The following is a 22,034-nucleotide window of genomic DNA, read 5'->3' as shown; positions in this document are numbered from 1 at the left end:
AAACAAACAATTTCTTTGAAAAACTAAAATCTGAATGTTTATTGTATTGAAACCCTGATATGTCACTTGCATAATAATTTGTAACACAGTGTATTCAAACATACACATATAACAAAACAAAACATAGAAGTAATCCACATGACTCATAAATATGACTCATCTCAGATAAATATGACTCATCTCATATGATGTCATACAAAGCGTTGTATGAAGAACAGATGGAAATGTACATTTAGCAGGCACTTTTATCTAAATTAACTTACAGTGTGTGCATCATTTTTATGCAAGTCAATATTCTTATCATATTTTTTCCAAGCACATTTTACCAATTCCAAACCACATCAATCTTAATAACTACTATCAATTTTGTATATAATCGTTTATAAGTGATATATAATTGCTTATGTTCAGGTAAACTCTCACAGGTAAAAGTGGACAAAAAAACAGTTTTAACTCATACTGAAAAGTCAGAAACTATTAAATGCCCATAAGAAGAATGCAGACTACAGAAATTGTACAATAAAGGTGTGACCATTGGACAGCAAAATGCTCATTGGGTCAGCAGGGTCACACAAAAAAAAAACAGGTTAAGAAGAAAAGATGCATGTTAACTGCAAAAGACATTAGTTCCTGGTGGTTTCACAATTATTTTCCTTAATAATATTGATGGTATTTTATTTGTACAAAATATACTTTATTTTGATGGTCCCTTTTGAACGTGCTGTTGACTATAAGTAACTTTTTTTCCAGAATTACAAACTACCTGGAGTCTTCAGAAGTACAAGGTGTCAGTTTCTCAGGGACTTGGCTAACTGTGCGTTCACACTGCCGCCGGCGAGAGCCAAAGACACCATAAATAGATTTGTGGACGCTCTGACATAGATCAAATGCTTTTTTTAAACTTTATTTAAAGGGGCCTCAAAGCAAACAAGCATGTTGATCGTTATTTGTGCAGACTGACCAAGTAGGGTATTTAACCTCATGGAATCTTTTAAATGTGAAAGTAAGAAATTGATCGATGGAAAGAACTTAACAATTATAGTGACATATTTGTTAACAAAATAAACCAATTAAAAGCCATTTGTGTGGTGTGGCTTTTATGTCCATGGTTAGGTGCTAATCTAATTTACATTCCCGCTTAAAAACAAGCGTTCTAGCACAAAAATGTTGCCTATAAATAGTGTTGCGCACCTTCTTATCAAATTTATATGATCAACCTCTCCTCTATTTTGCTTGGGAGCTAATGTGGTCGGAACCAAAGTTTACGTTCTCTGGAATCCTCTCAAGCGGAGGACTTCTAAATTCCGACTAGTTGCCGCCGAACCAGCGCCAGTTCAAGTCAGACCACAGCACGGTGGCGAGGGAGTCATGGTGCGAGCTGCTACTAACAATGAACAAGACAGACCTTTCAGGGTAGGAGCTGGACTTGATGAACTCCAAAAACTTACTGCCAGATCCTGGAAGATACATTCTTCAAACAGTGGTACAAAAGGAAGTGGTGCTGTTAACAATGATATATCACCTATAAATGACTAATTATGTCATGAAACTCTAGATGGCGCAGGCTGATGGGTCGTTAATGCTGATGATATTTACAGCGTTAACTACTTGGCACAAGCTGATTGGTACATGTCGCATCTGCAGCCAATGAGCTTGCTGATTAACATTTAAATGGCTGTTTACCATACACTATAGCAGTTTGCACCGCGCTTTCAGAGTTCCTCTCTAAAACTCTCCACTTTACCCAGCTTCACCTGTATAGATCTGCTATGGGTAATTGATATGCTATTTTCTGCAGCAGCAATATGTCTTACATACTAACAGCAGTGTATCGGCATATGTATTGGCAGTAGCAAGTTCCTGTACTTGCTCTGCAGCAGCAGCAGCAATAATCAACAGCAGCAGCAATAATCTAACAGCAATAATCAACAGCAGCAGCAATAATCGACAACAACAGAAATAATCGACAACAACAGCAATAATCAACAGCAGCAGCAATAATCGACAACAACAGCAGCAGCAATTCAGCAGCAGCAGCAGAGCAGATCTATTCCGCCAAGACCAAATACATTAACATTGTCATATCCATTACCATGCTAAAAATCTTCGGAGAGTTGTCATGATAGAAATGATTCTATATGTATATTTATATACAAAATAAATATAGTTGTTAAGATTGATGTGGTATGGAATTGGTAAAATGTTCTTGGGGGGGGGGGTGGAATACTTGCATAATATTTGTGCACGCACTGTATAAATGAGGAACATCATCTGACTAGAAGTCATGTCATGATACATTCATGTCACTTTTATGGTGATTTTTGCCAATTTTGGAGCTTAACAACATTTGTTCTCATTCACCATTATACAGTTTTTTTTTTTTGAAGGAATAAAGAAATTCAACTGGTTTGGAATCACATGAAGGTGAGTAAACAATAGAATAATTTTCATTTTTTTGAGTAACCTATTCTGCCATATTCATGTTATTAAGAAAAACATATGATAACTAACATTTGGGTACTCTGTTTTTTGTTTTTTTGTGCACAGCCAGCTCTCACCTGAACCAGAGCCAGAGGTGCTCATGTCATAGATGAGCTCTTTCAGGCATTTGTCAGGTGACACCAGAGTATGGTCATCCAGGGGTTCCTCTGGATCCTGTTTGTGGGCTTTAATGTGTGTGCATCGCAGGTTTTGTACGGCACACATTCCCAGAACGACACCTACACACACCAGGCACGACGGCACAAGAATTACTGCTGCTAGTTCCAGCTGACTCCAACCAGACCCCTCAGGTGGCGGCTCTACACCAACACACACACACACATTTGTTTCAGTATATGAATGAGGACATCACATGCAACATTTTTTTATATGGTGATGATACTATAATAATAATAATAATAATTCGTTACATTTATATAGCGCTTTTTCTGGGACCTCAAAGCGCTTCACATATGGAAGGGGGGAATCTCCTCAACCACCACCAATGTGCAGCATCCACCTGGATGATGCGACGGCAGCCATATTGCGCCAGAACGCCCACCACACACCAGCTTATTGGTGGAGAGGAGACAGAGTGATGAAGCCAATTAGTATATAGGGATGATTAGGAGGCCATGATGGACAGAGGCCACTGGGCAAATTTGGCCAGGATGCCGGGGTTACACCCCTACTCTTTTTCGAAGGACATCCTGGGATTTTTAATGACCACAGAGAGTCAGGACCTCGGTTTAACGTCTCATCCGAAGGACGGAAGATCGTGTAATGATCTATCTGTCTGTAGAGATTGTGTAACTATCTGTCTGTCTGTCTGTCTGTCTGTCTGTCTGTCTGTCTATCTATCTATCTATCTATCTATCTATCTATCTATCTATCTATCTATCTATCTATCTATCTATCTATCTATCTATATCAGTCATTACCAGATAAAAAATTTGAGCCTATTCGGAAGTCTGCTATAGGAATTGTGTAAGGCGGATTAGTTTGAAAATATATAACACGAGCCATACCAGCCTGAACGTTTGCGCCATGTTTTGTGTTTGTAGCTCTAGGAGTTACTCTTGAAAATTTAGGGCCTCTGAATAATAATACCGGTAACTAGATTAAATATATTTTGTCATGGCAAACCGCGGGCGCCTCTGACGTGCGACCAATGAACTAGCCCTACGTCATTACACGATCTTCAGTCTTCACGGACCTTCGCGGGGTTTAACCAGATGGTTACAAGACTTCCACCAATCAGATGCATCACTGTGGGATTGTGGGATTGTTCAGGGTTGTGGGTAATAAAGTACTTATCCAAGACATCGCGAAAAAAAGGCATTTATCTTGAAACAAGGTTAGTGCCCCATGAACTTTTGCCGTTTGTATGAGCATATACAATCGCTTAGTACAGCCGTAGCTGGTTTTAAGTCTACCATGTATGGTTACGTTTACGTTCTGGCTGTGGGCGGGACTGTGATGCTCTATATGTGTCCAACAGGTTGATAAGAAGGTTTGCTTTGATTTGTGCAAAGTCAGTAATTTGCCCGAGACACTATACATGTGTAGAAAGAACTCAATAAGACGGGCAGACATGACTGCAAATATTTGTATTTCAAAAGCAATAATTGTTTTTCTAAGTATAATAAAAGGAAATGTGCCTTCCAAAAAAACATTCAATATCATATTGAAAATAAAAAGGATATGAGCAAATATAAGTATTACAAATATGTGGTATAAGGAAAAGAAAAAGAATGTTTGTAAAATGAAGTATCACAAAGATGTTGTGTATAAGGAAAAGACAAAGAAAGTTTGTAAAAATGAACTTCAACTGTCAGAAGGACAGCTCATGAAGAACCAATCATGTACAGAAAGGAATGTTCAAATTCAGAGGAACAGTTCAGAAGAAAGGTTAATAATAAAGATTGAGAATATTGGATCAGTTGTGCTCCTTTTTTGGAATACTTGAATACTATTTTTTTGTGGAATACTTGATGCAGCCCAGCCTGACTCAGACTCTACCTCCAGCGGCCCCCAGTTAAGTTGAGTTTGAGACCCCTGCTATAAGAGATGAAGAATTGTCTAAACTTGTTAAAGTGACGTGACGTGTAGCCAGAGTGTGTGCTCTGCATTTCACTTATCCAAGTGCACAGACACAGCAGTGATTATTGAACACTAACACACACACCGTGAACACCACCCGGAGCAGTGGAATATCACCAAAATCAACAACATGTACAGCATGTAAGAGCCTAAACCTACTAAGTTACTGAAAGGAATGATTCCAGAAGTTATAGAGCCTCTTCTTACACTGAACAAAATTATAAACGTAACACTTTTGTTTTTGCCCCCATTTTTCATGAGCTGAACTCGAAGATCTAAGACTTTTTCTATGTACACAAAAGCCCTATTTCTCTCAAATATTGTTCACAAATCTGTCTAAATCTGTGTTAGTGAGCATAATTATCTTTGCCGAGATAATCCATCCACCTCACAGGTGTGGCATTTCAAGATGCTGATTAGCCAGCAAGATTATTGCACAGATGTGCCTTAGGCTGGCCACAATAAAAGGCCACTCTAAAATGTGCAGTTTTATCACACACCACAATGCCACGTCGCAAGTTTTGAGGGAGCGTACAATTGGCATGCTGACTGAAGGAATGTCCACCAGAGCTGTTGCCCATGAATTGAATGTTCATTTCTCTACCATAAGCCGATTCAGAAGATTTGGCAGTACATCCAACCGGCCTCACAACCGCAGACCACGTGTAACCACACCAGCCCAGGACCTTCACCTCCAAGACCGTCTGAGACCAGCCACCCGGACAGCTGCTGCAACAATCGGTTTGCATAACCAAAGAATTTCTGCATAAACTGTCAGAAACCGTCTCAGGGAAGCTCATCTGCATGCTCGTCGTCCTCATCGGGGTCTCGACCTGACTGCAGTTCGTCGTCGTAACCGATTTGTGGGCAAATGCTCACATTCGATGGCGTCTGGCACTTTGAAGAGGTGTTCTCTTCACGGATGAATCCTGGTTTTCACTGTACAGGGCAGATGGCAGACAGCGTGTATGGCGTCGTATGTTGTATGTTATGTATGTTAGACCCTATACCGACTAATCTATTGAAAGAGATGCTTCCAGAGGTCATAGATCCTCTTCTTAACATCATTAATTAATCTTTGTCATTAGGATACTCGATCCTACATAATTAGTCAATTACAGGCCGATCTCGAATCGACCTTTTCTGTCAAAGATAGTAAAAAGGCAGTATCCCCACAACTATGTTCCTTTTTAGAAAGTAATGGTATCTGCGAGGATTTTCAGTCAGGATTTAGACTGTACCATAGTTCTGAGACAGCTCTCATTAGAGTCACAATTGATTTGCTCTTATCATCCGATCAAGGTTGTATCTCTCTATTTGTGTTACTCGATCTTAGTGCTGCATTTGATACCATTGACCACAACATTCTTTTAAACAGACTTGAAAATGATGTTGGCATTAGAGTAATTGGATTAGCATGGTTTAAATCATACTTATCTGACCGTTATCAGTTTGTAGTAGTAAATGAAGAGATGTCTTATCGATCAAAAGTTCAGTATGGCGTACCACAAGGCTCAGTGTTCGGAACTTTGCTGTTCACTCTGTACATGCTACGCTTGGGAGATATCATTAGGAAGCATGGCATTAGTTGTCACTGTTATGCTGATGATACTCAGCTCTATATTTCTTCAAGCCTTGACGAAACTTACCAATTCACAAAATTAACGGAATGCATAGCTGATATAAAAAACTGGATGACTAGTAATTTCCTACAACTTAATTCTGAAAAAACAGAGATTCTAATTATTGGACAAAAAACTTCCTCACGTAATAACCTAGAATACTGTCTAACACTTGATGGCTGCTCTGTCAAGTCTTCGTCGTCGGTTAGGAACCTGGGTGTGCTCTTTGATACCAATCTTTCATTTGAAAGTGTACGCCGAAGGGTACGCGTGCTACACATAGCCTACGACGTAACTAAAAACACATCTCTTTGACCTAGCATACACATAACACATTATATACTTCTATAATTCAATGTTAGGCTGCATAGATTAGGTCAGCCGGAACCGGGAACACTTCCCATAAATCCTTGTTACATCATAAGAAGGATGGCGTCTACGCTAATACTAGTCTCTCTGTTTATCCCGAGGTTTACCGCAGTCCGCCGGATCTTTTATCACCACATCTGATGGTAAATGGACTGCATTTATATAGCGCTTTCACAGACCCAATGGCCATCAAAGCGGTTTACATTTTGCCTCACATTCACCCATTCACTCACTCATTCACACACCGCAGCAGTGTCAGCCATACAAGGCGCCATCCAGCTCGTTGGGAGCAGCTGGGGTTAGGTGTCTTGCTCATGGACACCTCGACACTTGGTCAGGTGGAACCGGGGATTGAACCACCAACCTTCCGGTTTGTAGACAACCTACATGAACCACTGAGCCACTGCCGCCCATATGAATGAAGGACCTGCGCCTGAACCAGACGACATTGCAGTCCTGAAGTGTCAACAAGTCTCTCCCTTGTGAAGGCCTCCTTCCCTTCCCTTTACCTCTGTACTAGAGATGCGCGGTTGGCGGTTACAGCTGCGGACTCCGCGGATAAACCGCGGATCGGGCGGATGACGGGACGAAAAAAAATATTTTAATTAAATTCGGGCGGGTGGCGGGCGGTTGAACCAATCAAAATAAAATAAATCGAGCACACTTTGAAATAGTCTAATTTTCATCAGCTCGAGTCTATGCAGAGACTGCTTGTTGTTATCAGAGATGGCAACGCCGGCGAAGGAGGTACGTGACAAACTCAAAAAAGGAGAATTAAAAACAAAGGAAATAGAAGGTCAGAAAAGTGTTGCCTGGAATAAGTTGTGCGCTCTCTTGATATGCGCCCGTTCGATATTGTTTCTGGTAAAGGATTCCACCAAGTGGCCCAGACGTTGATTGACATTGGAGCTAAATTCGGTGCTGTTGACGCTGAACGAGCCTGTTCTGAAGACTCCCGTTAATTTTGAATGCACGGGAAGAGAGCGGAGAGCGCGTCTTTTTCAGGCACAGTGCAATTCATTTTATACCATCAACAGGCCTAACAATCATATAATAAACTATAGAGCCTCGATATTAAAGAAACGCCGAAGTCACTATAGGCTTTTTCGTTGGTGCGCCATCAGCTATGAAGATGAAGATACAATTAATACAAAACGAAATTCGCTTTACAGAAAGGCTTTGTGCTTTTTTGAGGCCTCTGTGAAAGTTTGAAAGTCTTTTAGTGCCGCTTTCTGAGTGTTCGCGTCCGTAATGGAGAACTGTCACGTAACATTGTTGGCGCCCCATACAATAGCAGCATGTTGAAATTGTGTGCCAAAATGCGTTTTCTATTAGGCTACAATGAACATATTGTACAGTAGCCTATCAGATAAGGTCAGGTTTGCCGAAGTGTGTTTAATTTAGGCTATTTATTTATTTATTTTTGTCCCTGCGCGCCGATCGGAGAGGAGTTCACTGCTGATATTCTGAGAGCTTTCTAGTCTCGCGGCTGTCATCAGCAGCGCCTTGAATTGCCCAATCAGCGGATGGCGGGCGGGTGCGGTTTTGAAAATTGGTCAAAAACGTTGGTGCGGATGGATGGCGGACGGATGATGAGTTTTGTGATGCGGTTGCGGATGAAATAATAGCCCATCCGCGCATCTCTACTCTGTACAGATAAAACGTTGTAAGGATAATTCCGGTTCACGTGGCTACACGGAAGTGATAAATAATTCTTTATTATACATTTTTAAGGCCAGACGAGTAGTTTGTTGAGGGTTGGTTTGTAAAGAAGGACTACACGCCTGTGCACATATATATTCAAACGCGCATACCTATAGACTAAACACGTGATGCACATGTGCATGCCATCTGCGTTTTCGCGGGTTTGCCTTTTGGAGGTTTGCGCAGTGTAAGGAAGTTTACGGTGGCCGAGAGAGTTCAACGCGCTGCAACTGAAGCAAACACATGCAAATAGAAAAAAACGCGTGCAAATAGAAAAAAACCCGCATGCAAATAGAAAAAACCGCATGCAAATAGAAAAAAACACATGCAAATAGAAAAACACGCGTGCAAATTAAAAAAAACATCTTCATCAGTTTCACAACACACGTGTGCTCCAAATACAGAAACGCGCTGCAAATAACAGACCACAACGGAAATGTTTCCAGGGGAACCAAATAAGTGACGAACCCGGCTGGGACGTGCTTATATTGCTCGTGAGCTTCCCTATGCCATACTCCCTTCGAAGGGCAGTTAAAGTGGGACTGTGGAGTGAGCAGGGCTCTAGTGTGCTGTTAGGCAGCCGTGTGGGACGCACTTGATTAAGGAGCAACGACAGACAACGTAATTTCCTCATTTTCACCTGGGTTGTTCCCATGACAACGCAGCACGGTGTCCATCAGCCGGTCTTATGACAGAAATATAATGCTGTTAACATAACAGTTGCAAAAACATTTTTATTTTTAGTTTACATAAAAGCTTTTAAAATATGCGTTATATATCTGTGTGTCTCAACTTAAAATTTTTGGACCCTACATTACCTAACATTTCTTACGAAACTTTTCTTTATGAAAATGTAATAACATGAAACAATTTGTACAGTGTAACTGATGTATAGATAAATATCTTTCCTTCATGGTTTTCTTCTTTATCTTTTTTATTTATTTATTTTAGTTTCCAGCTCATTGTTCTTTTCTCATTTGTATTCTGATGACATTGAACATATTGTTAATACATTTTGTACATTGTATACAAGTTGTATGTCATAAAAAATGTAATCTCTGTATGTTTTGCACAAATAAATAAATAAATAAAGTATCATTTTAAGCTGTAAGCACCAGCACGCATAGATTTGTGGATATCTATGCCAGCCATAGACAGTAAAAGAAATGGACAGAGCGATCTCATTGGAACTCAGTTGAGACAGTTGAAGCCCACTTTTAGCGATTTTTGAGAACTTCCGTTCCTGACGCGCAGACTCAGACCGACTCAAACTAAGCTTGATGACGTGAGCAACCTGTCTGACAGACGTTAATCTTCTAGTAGCTGTGCGTGAAAACTGCCAACGTTAATCTTGCAGAGACGGGGAACTTGAGCAAAGAGTTCTTTGGCGTGAGTGAGCAGGAGTAAGAATTCCGTTGCTTTTATGGACTCATTATCTATGGGCTTCTCCCTTGACGGGACGTCCCCCCGATTGCCTGCGAGCTTCTCCTCCTGTCTGTACGGTAATTTCACGAGTTCACACTTACATCAATTAAACAGAGTAAAGATTATGCGTATTTGGCGTGCTGTCCGGGGGGAGGGCTCCGAGCTCGGAATTTTGCCCGAACCCAGAGTACTCCCCCCGTTGTTGTAAGAGTATTAGGACTATAAGTGAGGAGATGGGGTGGTGGAGGGATGCTGTTAAACTGTCAATGAACGGAGGTAAGTTTGCTGTATATATACACAGCGCTTAACTCGTTGATTAAGCACCACTCGTGTCTAATTAGGTTTGATTATCTGAATGTGCTCCACGTGTGTTTAATTAGGTTTAATTATCTGAACGTGCTCCTCCCAAACTTTGTTAATAAAACATCATTTCTGTACAGCGCGACAGAGTCGAGTGGTTATGACGCAATCGTTAGCCTATTTTTACTAAATCTGTTTCTACGGGGCCATAGTGTAACATAGAAGGTAATGGAGCCCTTTATACATTGTCGTGTTTCTTTAGAAATAAATAATGGACAAATGGAGTCTTTAAACGCCTCAGATGTAAAGTTATTCGCTGTCAAAGTGACGCAAAAATGAATGGGAGTCAATGGAAATGCTAACGCAAGTGAAGTTCTGCTACAACATGGCGGCACCCGGCCGGCTTCAACTTCCGGTCGATGGATTACCCCCTTGATGCCAGCACGACCCAGCCGGGTTCGTCACTTATTTGATTCCCCTGGAAACATTTCCGTTGTGTTCTGTGTTATTTGCAGCACGCTTCTTTATTTGGTGGTGTTGTGAGTATTTGGAGCACACGTGTGTTATGAAACTGATGAAGATGTTTTCTTAATTTGCGGGTGTTTTTTTATTTACACGCGTTTTTTCTATTTGCATGCGTTTTTTTCTATTTGCATGCATTTTATTTTATTTGCATGTGTTTTTTTCTATTTGCATGCTTTTTTTCCTATTTGCATGTGTTTTATTCAGTTGCAGCGCGTTGAGCTCTCTCGGCCACCGTAGAAGTTAGCTATAGGAAATATTAATAATCAATAATAACTTGTTATGATTAATTATGAATATTTGGGTCAGTTAATTGGATTAACTTGACATGGCTAAATTAATATTACAATCAATTAATCAGTTCGTCCAGCGAACTCTTTTGATTATTACTTAATTCTAAGAAAAGGGTATCTTCAATGGCCACAGAAGAATAATTATTTCTTAGCATGTACAGCGCTTTGAGCATGTAGCAAGATCAAGATCGTAAAAGAGACTTTGTTTGCAAGCAGTGAATCAGAACCAAATACATAAAGTGCACAAGTTTTATTAACTAAATCATAAACATGAATAAACTAAACAAACATACATAAATACATGGGTAGGAAAAAGGAGTGAGAGATGGAATGATGTAACGATGGAGAAGATCCATCTAACTATGAGAAGAACCAACAGCATTTCATTTTCACATTTCATTGAATTGAATACTTGCATTTTGTAGTGGGAACAATTCTTGAAGTTGTGGAAAATTTAAGTCGTTGAGGGTTCCGGCAGTGGCAAGTGGCAGTTGTTTGAAAGTTATCTTTCTCCATGAGCACATTTGGTCAAGGCCTGGGGCCCTGGGCCCTGTTGAGGACACGCCGAGCACCCCGGAGAAGTGAGGAAGTCGGAAGAGTGGGTGATTGGAGTCGTTGTTGGTTGGAGTCCTGGTTCCAAACTCCTGAGATTGTCCTTGGTTCTTTGTGAGAGAGTTTGTGAGAGAGTCTTCTCTCATGTTCTCTCATGACTGCATATCTGGTTGGATCAAGGCCTGCTGAGCCCTGGGCCCCCGTGGAGGGGGAGGGGGTTCCCCAGTATCACCAGAAACAGTGTTGCGGCTGGATGAAAAACTAAGAGAGGGAGGTCACATGTGGACTGTCCCTAATAAAGCCTGAGAAAAGATCCAACCCCTAAGGGTTGACTGGACCAATAAGCAAAATGAAATGTCCGAGTGGGAAGGTTACTCTAGTTAATTTACCAGTCTTTGTCCCAAGCATGGTTACCTTCATTAATGCTCAGATAGATATAACACATCCACACTGCATTCTAGAAGAAGGTGATGTACATCAAAGTGCGAGTCATTAAATGAGGATTAATTAGGTAAAAGGCATGATACATGTGAGGTTACATCAGCGGTTCTCAAAGTGTGGGGCGCGCCCCACTGGTGGGGAATAGAGACGTGACAGGTGGGGCGCGCCAAACGGGAGGAAATTTTCCTTTTTATGCCTTTATATCTTTATCCAGACATCCCAAATGTCCCGGAAGTTCCGGGAGTCTCCCGCATATTGATAGCGGCTCCTTGACGCCCGCAAATGAGATCCAATCTCCCGGAATCTGGAGCAAGACCGCGCACTAGAGTAGAGAGTGACTGCCCGCCCGCGCGCGCGTGTGTGTGTGTGTGTGTGTGTGACTATTAATGCAGCGCGTGTGAGAGCAAACCGTCCTTATAGCTATGTCTTGCCGCTTATTAGACCGATCACCCCCGGGGGCGACAACAACTAACAGGAATTCCCCACCCCCAAAATAATGATTGACGTGACGTCGGCATATTAATTGTAGCGGAACAAACTTTTGCGCCCATAGATATGTAGCCTATGTTTTGCGCCGATGGGTAGCCAGGCGCGCTGGAAGCTGTTTCATGCATAAGTGGGGGCTGAGCGCTGGGTTGGAAAATATGTGACGTCATTATGTTGTGGCTTACGACAAGACATGAAATTTCTCTGAACATTGAACATGATTTGAGAGTGGCAGTATCAAGCCTGCAACCCTGCTTTGAGAAATTGTGCAATGCAAAACAGGCTCATTGCAGTCACTAATGCAGGGATAAATAGACCTGTCTTGCCAAATGGATTTCTCTTCTTTTCTTTTTTTAACAGATTGCAAAGTGGCACTTTTCTTTCTTTTCTATTTTTGAGGCACTTTTATTTGCTCTATTTTTGAATTCCATGCAAGTTATGACACAGATGCACTTCATTTTCTTTATTTTTGAACTTGCTGTTATTTGATGTAGATAGTTAGTTTGTATTTAGATACAACTTGTTACTATACTGATACTACTTGTTACTTCAATAAATTGGAACATTTTAAGCTTGTTACGTATTTCATTAGCATTGTGTCGGGGCGATGGGGGCAGTGGGGCTTGAAAATTCCCCCTTGTCCAAAGTGGGGAATGACCGAAAAAGTTTGAGAACCACTGGGTTACATTGACCGTTAGTTGGTTGTATACCAGGGTACATACCATAATATATACATAATAGTACACAAGACAGTAAATCATTTACGCAATGCTATGAAGCATGTTCATTTATAGATCAGTTAGTCTATGATTAATGCAGCAAAGTCTGTTTTAAAGAGGGTTTCTGTCTCCCTATTGTCTCTCAATTGTGCACGTGGCCACATTCCTGAGGAGGTCGTAAAAATCTTCTTATCAGCCCTGTAACATGACACGGTTTCTGCCCTTGTGTTCGTTTCATTTGGGATGTTAGTTTTGGAGTTTCACAAACCTTTGTATATAATGAATAATTAGTGTGTGTCTGATGGGTCCAGACTGGGTACAGCAGAGATAGCCGGTTTTTTATTTTTTTTTATTTAAGGCTTGCACCTTTGAATCTATTTCAGGGTTTGCTTTCTCGAGCCACCAGGCACTGTTTTGTGCGGATGAGCGGGCCGGAGCGCGTTGAGTGTTTTCTGTAAGAACGGTGTCATGTTAGTGGCCCCTAAGTTAACCCTCTGGGGTCGGCAATCACGCCGGCGTGATCGGCTCGTTTTTTTTTTTTTTTTATCAGTGCAAAACAAACTCAAAATACTCTGTTGATTTTGATCTTACATATAAGTGTTACACATCATTCAAAACTGTTAAATGTCTTTTATTTGTGTGCACTCATAATAAAAACAAAATGTTGTGTTTTTCGTAAAATAAAGAAAATAAACATGATGCGTGTTCTCCTGTCTCTCTCAATGTGAAGTTCATTCTGAAACGCGGCAGAAAATGACCTATAACTCAGCGAATGCTTATCACTGTGACATGAAACATACGTCTTTACGAAGCTTGAAGTCTCCCTTTTTAAATGATGTAAATCATATCAAAAACAAATATTCTCTGTTTAAGTAATTCGCATGAAAGCAACGACATGTACAGTTTCTCCAGCCCTAGCTGATTAGCGCTAATGTGACCACGCCCACACGCGCACAAGCTGTTCATATGCAAATGATCCACGCAGAGGAACGCAGAGCTGTTACCACCCTCATCACCTCAAAACAAAGAATCAGCGACTTCAGTACTGCTCTGCTTTTCATCCAGTTGTTTGTGCTGTGCTGTTTACCTTGGATTTACCTCAGAAGAATTAGAAGAACACGATTTGATTATGAGAACGATTTTTAAGGTAAGACACTAATAGTAGCATGTTATTGTTGCATAAACTTTACATTGTAGCTACTAGTTAAACTGGTGCCAGACTAAAATGTACGCTATGAAATGTGATTGTAAAAACATGAAGCCTAATGCTAAATGTATATAGGCCTACATGTACCACACGAGAATGTTTTTATGTTCGATAATTAAACACAGCACGATATAACAGTAGGCTCGTATGAGTGTTTATTCATGGTGAATATTATAATGTTTAGACCTGTGTTTACTGTTAAATACTGTGTTTGTGGATATCTGCTCACACGTAGATATGTATAATATGGTAAGATTAATGTTTCATAGTTTGGAGCGGCTCTATCGCTTCAGTAAATGTCCTCTGCACGCGCTGTGAGTTTGAGTCACTCGCGCTGTGGGTTTGAAAAGATAAACGCACCAAACATTAGGCTTCATGTTTTTACTCCAATCTCATTTCATAACGTCGTAACGTTTGGAAACGTTTGAAGTAACATATGATAATCCATATATTTTTCTCTAGTGTAGTGTTACTGAAGTGTTCCTTTTTAACGATTTATAGGCTGCCTGCTATCTAGGCTATTGTTAATATTTTATATAAAATATTATATTTTCTATAAAAGCTTTAAGCTTTAAGCATAAAGCTTTCTTACACAAAATATGTCTTACAAATTTTAAATCAATATATTGTCTTATCTGAATGTGTAGTCAGGGTGATTTTCACAGTTTTGAAGCAAATATTCAAAAGTCTTGTGAAGAAATAATTAGTATGGGTTTCATGACCTTATTTCAGTGACAATGTTTTTTAGTTTTTTCACAAACCACGCATAAACGTCATTATCTCAAAACTAAAAACTTTTACATACATGCTGCTGACATATTATTGTAGCAGAGTTTGTGCTGAATACAGTGTAAACAGACGCTAGCCATGAAAATGTCACAAATATCAGAAAAAAGCATAAATGTCAGAGCATGTCAGAACACCCCCAGGGCCCAGAAAACACCTCAGACCCCAGAGGGTTAATAACTAATAATATTTGCAACAGAAGTGAATCAATCAATCAAAACTAACTTCAGCTGGACAATAACTCTATGCTAGAGCTGCTGTAAAGCCAAAACAATCTCTGTTGCTGTAATTTCCTATTATCACTGTGAAGCTGCTTTGAAACAATCTATATTGTTAAAAGCGCTATATAAATGAAGATGACTTGGCTGGTGCACAATGAGAGGAATTTTCTCACAGCTCACTGAGAAGCAGTGAAGGCTATGCAGTTGAAAGGCTACGGGACTTGGATGGCTTTATCCACACCCAAGCCCATGCTAGCAGCTCCTCCAGCCTTTTGAGTAGTCTGGACGTGCACGCAGCTGTCTGGAGGATAGTGGTGACATCGTCCATGTAACTTCTTATGGCTGGAAGCCTATGTGGGACCCGACTCCTCGAACCATCTGTCTACCACCGATCAGGATGATCTCGAATGCTGCAGTAAAGAGGATGGGGGAGATGGAACATCCCATTGCTATGCCCCTCTCCAGCGAATACCAACTGGTTAAAATCTCTTGGGTTGTGTAGCACACTTGGAGGGTGATAAAATACTTGGCCACTATCGTCTGAATGGGTAGTGGCACGTGGAAGAAGTTGAGTGCAAAGGAGATAAAGGAGGTGGGGAACTGACCTCTAGGTATTTGCAAAGTCCAACCAGACTACGTGCAGATCCGATCTATCCCTCTTGCCTGTCTGGATTTTATCCCAGATTATAGCGGAGTGTTCCATGCAGCCAGGGAAAACATTTTGGAGGAGCAGTGTCAAACTGCGAGGTGGGCTTTTGGGGCTGTGGTATGTAACCTGGAGATCCTAGTGGGGATTCCTTCTGGCTGTCGCTGAGCTGTGATTTGATGGAAACCTCAAGGTTCTGCTGGGTGATTTGCAACTTGACAGATTTCTTCTCCTCCAGGAGACCTCTGGTGAACTTGAAAGGGTCCTGCAGGAACTCAACCTTGCTTTCTCCTTGTGGCTTCTGCGTTTTCTGATCCTCTCAGCACGCCTCAGGTCTGCAAGTCTGGCCTTAAGCTGGTTCCACAGGTTCTTCAAGCCGTCCTTCTTCTGGTCTTCGACTTTCCTTCCCGTCTCCCACAACAGGCGTCTCTCCTTCACTACCTGAACAGTGTATGATTATGATTCAGGCAGCATTACAGGTCAGAAGTCAGATTGCATCGGAACATTCAGAATATTTATCCAGTTCCATCTGGTTGAAGATCGGAGTCATCACGCCGGTATAGAGACGGCTTTGTTGAAGATCAGTGCCACTGGCTGTCGAGTCAATGAGGCCTTCACAGGGGAGAGTCTAGTTGACACAATCTCTGCTAACACTTCAGGGATGTGTTGTGGTCATGTCTAGGCGCAGGTCCACCATCTGATCTGGATACGCCTGAGTACATCATGCTTTGTGATTGTGTCTAGGCGCAGGTCCCACTATCTGATCTGGATACGGCCCAGATCCGGCTGCCTATAGTAAACCCCGGGATAAACAGAGAGACTTATATTACCGTAGATGCCATTCTTCTTATAATGTAATCAGGTGTTATAGGAAGTGTTCCTGGTTCCGGCTGACCTAGTTTATGCAGCCTAACAATCATTTAACTGATCTGAATAATATAAATGTATAATGTTCTATAATGTTATAATGTGTATGCCATTAAAGAGATGTGTTTTTAGTCTAGATTTAAACTGACAGAGTGTGTCTGCTCGAACAATGCTAGGAAGACTATTCCAAAGTTTAGGTGCTAGAGAAGAAAAGGATCTACTGCCTGCAGTTGATTTTGATATTCTAGGGATTATCAAATGGCATGAATTTTGAGATTGCAATAGATGTGAAGGACTATAATGCGTTAAGAGCTCTCTCAAGTACTGGGGAGCTAAACCATTTAGTGCTTTGTAAGTAATCAGCTAGATTTTAAAATGTATACGATGTTTAACCCTCTGGGGACCAGAAACGCGCCAGCGCGTTTTGCTCGTTTTTTTTCACATAGCAGAAAAATAGACTTCAAGTACTACCATCATTTCTGTTCATATAGAGTTAAGAAATATGAGAAAATAATCTGTTAAATGTCTACTTTTTTATGTGCCCACATACAATCGAAATAAAATATTGTGCTTTTGTAAAATAAAGAAAATAAACAGGGTGTGCGTTCTGCCTCTCGGTCACCGTGAACTTTTTTTCTGGAGCACGTCTCTAATCTTCAACACAACTCAGCTAATACTATTCACCCAGCCATAAGCAATATATCTTTTAAATCATTTGAGTTTGTACTTTTAAATGATCCGATTCAAAACTAAAATTATTATTCTCCGTTTATGTCATCTATATAAAAAGAGAGACGTGTCAGCCCGTCTCATTATCGTTCTCTCAGCTGATTATCTCTGGTAATGTGACACGCCCACGGAGAGCACGCGCTATTCAAACGCAAATATGTGAAGCAACACATTGAGACGCGTTAACGCCCATAAACTCTGAAAACACACATTATTTTTTAGTCAGATTAATCTACTGTCGTCTTGCGCGGCTATATGAGGAACAATCCTGGGACATTTACCACTGGGTTTATTTTCACTTCGAGGATGAACAGATTCAGCTGAGAAGTAATTGTTTTTTGTTCTAATCGCGACATAGAATAACGTAGTGTCTGTAAACGGAAAAATAGCATACTGTTAAATGTGAATCATGTTTGTGTGTGTGTGTGTGTGTGTGTGTGTGTGTGTGTGTGTGTGTGTGTGTGTGTGTGTGTGTGTGTGTGTGTGTGTGTGTGTGTGTGTGTGTGTGTGTGTGTGTGTGTGTGTGTGTGTGAATGAATGAATGAATGAATGAATGAATGAACGCACAGATACGCACTGTTACAGACTAAATAACAGACAACATTTCGTTGACTCGTTTTGGATAAAGTTTTTACTCTAAAATAGACATCAAATAAGCTTTTTTTAGGAGTTTCTGCTCATATGTTAAATATATAGTATGTTTTGTCAATAAACTAATCAACTAAGATGTTATAGTGTTTGTTCAAGCTATATCAAAATAATGAATCCTCAACTTTGAAATATGTATGATCAAACTAAGACATTTATGGAGAAAGACAATTTTCTTTTCAAGATGTTTCCAACTCTAACTTTGAACTTTGAACTGAAATAAAACCATGTCTATATGGTGAAGGGTGTGTGATAGAAGTGTCCAGACGTATGCACCCTGTATTTTCCTTATATAAATCCAAACAATCTAAAAGCCATTCTTTTTTAAATCTCCTCATTCTTTGTGCAAGGCTCCTGTAATGATATGGCCTGATAGCACCTAATAGGGACATTATGGGGAGGGTCTTTGTCTTTCTCAGGTGTGGAATGCCACACATATTAATGAGAGATCACGCCTCCTGCATAAAGCTTTCTCAAACAAAACACGTCATTAAAAATGTAAAAGACTTTATTGACTTATCTGAATGAGTAGTCAGGATGATTCTCACATAGTTTTGGAGCAAATATTCTAGGCTATGTGATACAATTTTCAAAAGTCTTGTGAAGAAATAATCAATATGTGTTTTGTGGTCTTATTTCAGCAACTTTCATTTTTATTTTTTTCAATAACCACGCATAAACATTATTCTATTAAAAATACAAACATGTACATACATGTTGCTCAGATCTCATGGTAGCCAAGTTTGTGCTATATAGAGTGAATTTACACCTTTGCCATTAACATGTTTATTAATAACTGAAAAAAGCACAAATGTCAGTGCATGTCAAAACATCCCAAGGGCCCCAAAAACACTCTGGTCCCCAGAGGGTTAATGGGGACTCAATGCAGTGTTGACAGAACCGGGCTAATATGCCACCGCTGCTATTGAGGGCAGATGGACTCCTGCAGCACTGCTTCTGAGTGGACATCACCAAGGCAGAAACACTGCGGTCCGGAAGACATTTGAAAGAAAAATGTCAATCCAGACACCGTCCCATAGATGATGTATCACAACGGCGAGCTGTAGATGGCTTCTTGTAGCTGAAGGAGAAAGATTCTGAGGCAATGGCGTCCAGCGCCGCCTTATAGTGCGGGGGAGCCCACCTCTGCGCTTGAACGCCATTGGCGGGCGAATTCACCCCCCACCCCACCCCACCCCACGAGATTGCATAAGGCTTCAGTAGATTTGAGAAATGAGGGGATAACCCTCATAGCGACATCTTCGATGACGCAGTGTCGAAAGACTGACTCGAAAGGGAACCAGGAGTCACTTCTGGACAACACGAACACCTTGTAGTTTCCAGCAAAAAAATCTGAAGGCTTTTCAAGTATTGGGTCAAAACTTGCTGTCATGAATGCATTGGAATATGTACCATAAGCAGCTATGCAACCAATGTGAGTTCAAATTTTCGTTTAAGTTGTCCTTATCCAGTGGGCCATGACCTCACCACATCTGTACAGAGTCATCAGTGACAACACCAAGAGTGAGGTATTTCAAAACACTTTTGCATGCCTGTCTACTAAAACAGCCTGTAAGTAAGTACATTTGGAACACAAAAGGGCCATTGCCCAATGAAGGAATCTGTATCTGCAGAGATAAATGGAAAGCAGAGGGTCTCTGCACATACTTCAGAGAGGTGTTTTTGATAGATGAGCTCAGTTGCACCAATGAACAGCAGACAGTTTCAAATTCAAACTCATACAGGGCTTAAAAGATTCAGAAATTCATAACCATTGCAATGATATTTAGTGGTGTCTGCTAAGGTAAGATAGAATCACTATTACTTGAGGTTGTCATGGCAACCATATACATTGCACAGGAATTACTTGTAAGGACTGTGCTGCCTATTTTTCCCCGTTAACACATTATTCAAAATCTCTCAGGCACCAGGGCTGGGTGTTGTTGTTCATTATCCATTCGGGATATTCTGAACCTTTGGTGTTTCACGTTAGGTATTATTTGCCAATCAACAACTAAGTCAGCGATGGCTTTATCTGCTGTCCTTGAAACACAAAGTGGTGTTTCACGTTTAAGTGCGTTAGTGCCACCAAATGCTCTTTATGACTACAGAAATGGGTGACTAGTGCTTAAGGAAAATTTGGTACAGTGGTGTGTTTGATATGGGATAAAGTTATACTCTGCAGGACATGGCCCTCCAGGACTGGAGTTGGACAAGACCTAATTTAACATGTGAACTATAACTACTCAGTGTGTTTTCATCATCAGACATAAAATAAAATAAAACTCTTGAAAAAAATAATTATTTTACGTATGCATGCGTGCGTAAATCTATATGAATCTGTTGTTTTTATTCAAAATCTTCATATATTTTCAATTTGCACTCAAAAAAAAACAAGCCTATGGTGACATTTCTGCATAGTGATATGACATTGCTGCATGGACGTTTCACAATATTTTCAAAGGGAATGTCCAGTGAGTGGTGCTAAAAGCACGTTCAGGTTTATTGAAATAGATGAACGTGAATCTGGCAACGTTCTTTGGAGTTTTGCAAAGATTTAAGAAGAGGCCTTTTTTTTGCTACTGCTTTGTATATGCTAAGCCTGATTATATAAATTAATTAAAGTTACCTTACAATTGCTGCTCTTGTAAAATGGTAAAATGGACTGCATTTTTATAGCATTATATACTTCTATAATTCAATGTTAGGCTGCATAGATTAGGTCAGCCGCAACCGGGAACACTTCCCATAAATTCTTGTTACATCATAAGAAGGATGGCGTCTACGCTAATATTAGTCTCTCTGTTTATCTCGAGGTTTACCGCAGTCCGCCGGATCTTTTATCACCACATCTGATGGTAAATGGTAAATGGACTGCATTTATATAGCGCTTTCACAGACCCAATGGCCACCAAAGCGCTTTACATATTTCCTCACATTCACCCATTCACTCACTCATTCATACATCGACCTTGTAATTGCCAATTGAAAGAAAATGTTCCTCTAGATATCTGAATAAGGTTTTAAAACCTATTTGGCTGTTTGTTTTTGCTTTTGTTTTGTTTTTTCATTCCTATTAGCAGAATTGTATTAACAACCTTTATTAAAATGTTTTTCCGTCTCAGATTTATTCGTTTATAAGCTTTCAGGTCTTTTGCAAGCCCTTAACATGTGGTAGTTGCTTTAACCATGGTAACAGTTATTGTAGTTCCATACCCTGTGATGATACACATGCTGTGTGATCATATTTTCAACAAGGGCTTAAGTTTCACAACACTTGACCTACAACCTGATGAACTGCAGCACCAATAACTGTGAAAATGGATTTGCACAACAACAAGAGAGATGGAACACACACTGTCCGCTGGCCAAGCCTGGAATAATTTCTATAGAAAATCAGCCAGCCAGTTCTTTGTTTGGAAAGAAACACAATGTCTTCTGCACAGGCAGATATTGGTAATGGACCTTTCTATTTCAGAGAGCTTCAATAAATCAATAAATAATAAATAAATGTAATAGGAAATACATAGTCAATAAATAATAAATAAATGTAATAAGAAATGTATTTAAAATTTGTGTGGACTTTTACCATAATCTGGAACTACTCCTAAAAGACATAATTATGTGAATTTTCTTTTCAAATCACCTTTATGTAACACTTTATACAATACAGACTAAAGCAGCTCTAAAAATAGTGTAATTATTCATCGTAAGTCAGTTCATTGTTGATGTCAACACTATACTTTGAGGATGTCAAACTTTGGTACTGGATATGATGTCATGCTTCTGTTTTAAATAAATAATAAATAATAAAACGTTAAAAATATACCATCCACTCCACTTTCAAGCATTGCAAACCATGCAGTTTTAATGTATTTTTTTATATTGAGCCAGTTTAATGGTATGTCAGAAG

The 22,034-nt window shown here is 40.2% G+C and overlaps 1 protein-coding gene across 1 annotated transcript in view; it reads right to left on the bottom strand.

Annotated features, from left to right (window-relative positions):
- Positions 1–22,034, bottom strand: part of LOC130086088 (activin receptor type-1C) — a 92,572-nt gene that overhangs the window by 20,164 nt on the left and 50,374 nt on the right. The window contains exon 3 of the mRNA XM_056252232.1: positions 2,559–2,801. Coding sequence (XP_056108207.1) covers positions 2,559–2,801 — 243 coding nt within the window. The remainder of the gene's footprint in view (positions 1–2,558; positions 2,802–22,034) is intronic.

This window comes from Rhinichthys klamathensis, unplaced genomic scaffold (genome assembly GCF_029890125.1).
Source record: "Rhinichthys klamathensis goyatoka isolate OS25496 unplaced genomic scaffold, OSU_Roscu_1.1 h1tg000093l_1, whole genome shotgun sequence".
NCBI classification, from domain to species: Eukaryota; Metazoa; Chordata; class Actinopteri; order Cypriniformes; family Leuciscidae; genus Rhinichthys; species Rhinichthys klamathensis.
The sequence above is the reverse complement of the archived record's forward strand: the minus strand, read 5'-3'. Positions and strand labels throughout refer to the sequence as shown.